General features: G+C 46.8%; 1 protein-coding gene across 1 annotated transcript in view; it reads left to right on the forward strand.

The window, feature by feature from the left end:
- Nucleotides 1-5,000, forward strand: part of hcn4 (hyperpolarization activated cyclic nucleotide-gated potassium channel 4) — an 87,132-nt gene that overhangs the window by 36,558 nt on the left and 45,574 nt on the right. The window contains exon 3 of the mRNA XM_062549958.1: nucleotides 2,992-3,153. Within this exon, the coding sequence (XP_062405942.1) occupies nucleotides 2,992-3,153 (162 nt within the window). The remainder of the gene's footprint in view (nucleotides 1-2,991; nucleotides 3,154-5,000) is intronic.

The following is a 5,000-nucleotide window of genomic DNA, read 5'->3' on the forward strand; positions in this document are numbered from 1 at the left end:
CCTCCCTCCCTTCAACAAGGCAATCTCAGAGAAGAGAATGAGAGAGAAAGAGAGAGATGGAGAGAGAGAGAGGGAATGAAAGAAAAATTACAGGGGAAATGCTTCATAATGAGAATGACTTGATGGACCTCTTCCAGTCTTATTCATAGGCCGTAGGATGAATTCACAGCCAGCTCATACTACGGCTATTTAGTCTGTATTGTAGATGACAAAAAAAAAAGAATGAAAAGATGGCGCACCACAGTCATGTTTAGATTCAGACGGTGTTCCGTGCCACACAGTCTTTGAAAGAAGAGCAGCATGTCCTGTATGTTTGTGATTGGAGTTTCCCCATAATGAGACAGAGAGACGTGTGTGGAGGCTGTGGGTTGGGGCTTGATTAGGAGTGAGGAGAGGGTGTGGAGGGCTGATTGAGAGGGAGATGAGCTATTGTTAGACCCGGAGGATGACTCTGTGTTGGTGTTAGCACACCTGAGGCCATTGGTTTAGAACAACAGGCACAGGAGACCAAGAACGCGGCGTAAACGTTCGACCGGGCACAGGCAATTTCTCCTCCTCACCTTCTCTCTCTCTCTCTCTCTCTCTCTCTCTCTCTCTCTCTCTCTCTCTCTCTCTCTCTCTCTCTCTCTCTCTCTCTGTTTCTCAGTTCAAATTCAAGTAGTTTTATTAGCATGACTTTTTACAGTACTGCCAAAGCACAGCGCTATAAAACAATAAAACGGCATGTTAATTTCGAAATGCAATCGTTTGAACAACTACTGCTCTGGGCTCTCTTCTTGAGTCGCTTAGTACACGGTGGGGTGAGTTGGATTGCCAACATGGCAGGACCAAGTGCAGCATTCCCAGGTGTGCTACAGAACTGACTATAATGGACCCTGCTCCTAGTATGATATTGTTTAAAAAAAAAAAAAAAAAAAGGATAAAAAGGATATTTTCTTTGTTAGTTGTTTCCAGGTTGTGGTGAAACTGAAAAACAAATTTAATTTGTGATTTATGCTGCTCTAAAGCATGCAGTATTTCTCTCTCTCTCTCGCTCGCTCGCTCTGTCTCTCTCTCTCTGTCTCTCTCTCTCTCTCTCTCTCTCTCTCACATACACACACACTCATCTGTGGTTTCAGATTGTATAGATGGGGTTTTAATTCTTTATATTAGCTATAGCTTTTATCTTTCTGATACACTCCTTTCCTAATGGTGAAATAAGTGGCTTTTACAACATCTCTATCTATCCATCACTCTCACTCTTCTTCTTCCTCTCTCTTTGTCCATCCCTCCATCTCTCTTCCTCTCTCTCTCTGGGTTCCCTGAGTGAGGAGAACAGCGGTGAGGTGTGGGCGAGGCCCTGAAGAGCGCCCTAAGCTCTTAAGTGTTGCGTGTTAACCATCTCCGAGTGCCTCTTAATGAGCGGGAGGTGCAGTTAGCGGTGCCCCCTCCGTGGACCTCCACGGGATTAAATGCCTTTAAATTTGCTGAGGCCATTAGAGCTCGGGGCTACAGCGGAGCTTCTCGGGGGTTCCACAAGTGTATTTATCACACAGATTAGGCAATCCCTCGGGCCAGCACCCCCCCCACCCCACACACACACACACACACACACACACACGCACCCATTACCGAGGCCAAGAAGACATCCCTGAACTTCTTCATTCAATTATCTATCTATCCATCCATCTAGCTCTCTTTCTCTTAGTGTCTTTCCGGATGTTGTTGTTTACTGTAAGTGGTTTAATTAGGAAGACTGAGAGTCCACCAGCCAAGCCGTTTGAGCCCCCTCCGTCCCCCTAATCGGTGTGGGACTAAGCTTAATTCCTAGGCTGTAGACACACTGCGGTCGCTGTCCTCAGCAGGAACCATTAGGAGAACATCTGCAGAGAGGGAGAGAGAGAGAAAGGGATAGAGAGAGATAGAGAGAGATAGAGAGAGAGAGAATGGGGGGGGGCAATAAAGTGGTTACATAACAAACAGTGTTCATCACTTTCCCTGAGCCCGGCCTGAGAATGAGAATGGGAACACAGTGGCCTAGAATGGGCCCAAATGTAAGTGGAAGGCAGGGAGAGGCTGAAGAAGGGGTGAGGGGGGGGGGGGGGGGGGTGACTGACCTGTCACAGTAGCCAGCACTACAGTAATACTGCGGCCAGCGTTGAGTCTGACCTAGCTGTTGTAAATTATCTCTGAAGAGTGTATGTGTGTGTGTGTGTGTGTGTGCGCGCGCGTGTACAGTATGTAGGTGGCAGAGGGTGGGAGGAAGGGCAACTGGTCTGGTGGGGGGTGCTGATGTGTGGGCTAAAGCTCAACACACAACAACAATAACAACAACAACATCAACAACAATAGCAGCACACATCTGGCCAACGCCACACAGACCAGAGCGGCAAAGCTCTGAAGTGACCAGGGCACTGGGACGGGTCCGGTGACCTGCTTCCTGCCCCTGGGTTCCATGTAACGGCTCAGCTGGTTTGCTCTTGGGAAGGTGAATGGGAGTTAGTTTCACATGCTAACTATGTATCCAACCAGATCAAATCATGCCTTGTATTCAAGGTAATACAGTAGATGAAAAGAAGTCAAGCACATTAAAATGTTTGTATAAAAGAACAAAGGGCTATTGGTTTCAGTATCATGGCAAAAGCACTGAGTTTTTGTGCCTTGATAGTATTACATGTGTTGCTGCTATTGTTGTTGTTGTTGTTTTCAGCTAAAGCGATAAAGAGTTTGTTACATAATCCTATGGAAACATGGCGAGGTCTCAGAGCTGCTTTTCAGTTCATTTCAATCAAGTGTTTTATTCAAATAAATCATTAAACAAAGTTGACCTTACCTAGCATTAACACATACTTTCCCTGAAAGACAGTAAGGAACAATATAATAAGGTAATATTTTGATGCACGAGCAAACAGTTGTCTTCAGCAGTGATTTTCTAAAATAATTGACATGCATTTACGGCAAATGTGTTCTCTGTCCCTCCTCACCCGCTGCCATTCCCTGTGACCTCTGCAGATCTTCCACATGACGTATGACCTGGCCAGCGCCATGGTGCGCATCGTCAACCTGATTGGCATGATGCTGCTGCTGTGCCACTGGGACGGATGCCTCCAGTTCCTGGTGCCCATGCTGCAGGACTTCCCCGCCGACTGCTGGGTCTCCAAAAACAAGATGGTGGTAAGTGTGTGTGTGTGTGTGTGTGTGTGTGTGTGTGTGTGTGTTTGTGTGTTTGTGTGTGTATGCGTTTCTTTGTCCGTCCCGTGACCCGCCAGCAACCCGCTCCATCAGATTAGGGAGAGCTCCTCTTGGGTGCAGTATCTGCCTTTCACATCTCAGTAATTACCTTCGTCCTGAGTTTTTGTGAGGGAGACGAGAGAGCAAGAGAGAGAGAGAGAGAGAGAGAGAGAGAGAGAGAGAGAGAGAGAGAGAGAGACAGAGAGAGAGAGAGAGGGAAGCGAGCAAGAGTGAGAGTGAAAGAGAGAGAGATGAGAGAGCAAGAGAGAGAGAGAGAGAGAAAACAGTAACAGAGAGAAAAGTGCACATTGCAAGTTCCCCCTCCCTCCCGTTTCTCTCTACGTCCCAATGAAATGTCTTCTCTCTTCATTTGCTCGACTCATCCATTTCCTCTCCCTGCGCTTGACATTTCCCTCCTTTTGTATTCCTCGGCGAGCTTCTTAAATTTCTGAGGGTGACGGGTTCCCAGACTTCTCATTAAACCAGGACTCGAGAGAAGAGAAATGGCTCGGACAGAGGTTTTCTAAAGCCTTATCTCCGTATCAGTCGCGTGTCGACAATTCTCCAGCCAGCTGCCACGCTCTTCTGTAACAGCGACACATGACTAGTCGAGAGATGTTGGCGCTCCCTGTTCCATGTTCGGTGATGAGGCATCCGGAGGAAAAGCCTTTCGCTGCCGAACACAGCCGTGTCTCGGCTGGCATTCGCTCGACATGGCGCACAGTATGGAGATAGCACACTTCTGGAATCCTGGTTCAAACAGGACTGTGTGTCTCAAATGCTCAAATAGTGGTGAAAAGACCATTTTTTATGTGATGGAGACCGATATTGTCTTATTACAGTAATTTCCCGCATATAAGCCTCAATATGTATAAGCCACAGGACAGTGTTTCATGCAAGTTAAAAGAAGCAAAACCATATTAACACCATATTAACTGGCCCCCTCTATTAACCTCATAGCTGAAGAAATTTTGCAAAATCAATGTATAAGCCGCGGCTAATAGTCGGGAAATTACGGTAGAAATGGTGGTCTTCGGGTTTGGGTCCACGTGCCCATGGGCACCCCAGGGTACGGGTCATTTCCCGGTCCCACCCCATCTCGCTCTCCCACCTGTCACTTCCTGTCACTCTCTCCACTGTCCTGTCAAATTAAAGGCATAACAGCCACAAAAAAATATATATATGTGATGGACTTTTTTTTAGAATTCCCATCACAGAACGCAGGTCTTGGTCAGTGCTGTGTTCTACTGTAGAACTAGTCAAAACAATTAGAGCCATACACAGAGAGAGAGAGAGACATTTTCTATGGTTGATCCCATTCACATTTCAATTAGAACGCTGGACGCAGGCAGCCCTATTGAGAACCGTGCCCCCCCCCGCCCAAGTGTGGATTTGATCCTGGAAGGTTTTTGTTTCTCACGCCACTGCACCACTGGTCGAGAAAACTCTACTTATTGTTATTGAGCTCTACATAATAACTAAAGGACCTCCAGGGGAGCCAATCAATGGGAAGAGATTGACGGATGGACAGAAAGGTCACCGCCGGTCTTTTGTCCCTTTTGGCTCACTGTTGACATTCTTTGGTTCCTCACCTCTCTAATGTATATCGAGCATTGTATAGCGCTGCAGCCTAAGCCGCTAATGTTATTGTGTCATCATTTTTTACCGTCCTTTGAGGTTCTAATAACTTTGCCTTCTTTTTTGCGGTTTGGCCCCCGTGGAAATGAGTCTAAAAGCAATTTGGATGTGTCAACCTCGAGAGAGAGCCGATATTGATTCAGCGAGGACTA

The sequence above is a fragment of the Sardina pilchardus genome, chromosome 11 (genome assembly GCF_963854185.1).
Source record: "Sardina pilchardus chromosome 11, fSarPil1.1, whole genome shotgun sequence".
Classification (NCBI taxonomy): Eukaryota; Metazoa; Chordata; class Actinopteri; order Clupeiformes; family Clupeidae; genus Sardina; species Sardina pilchardus.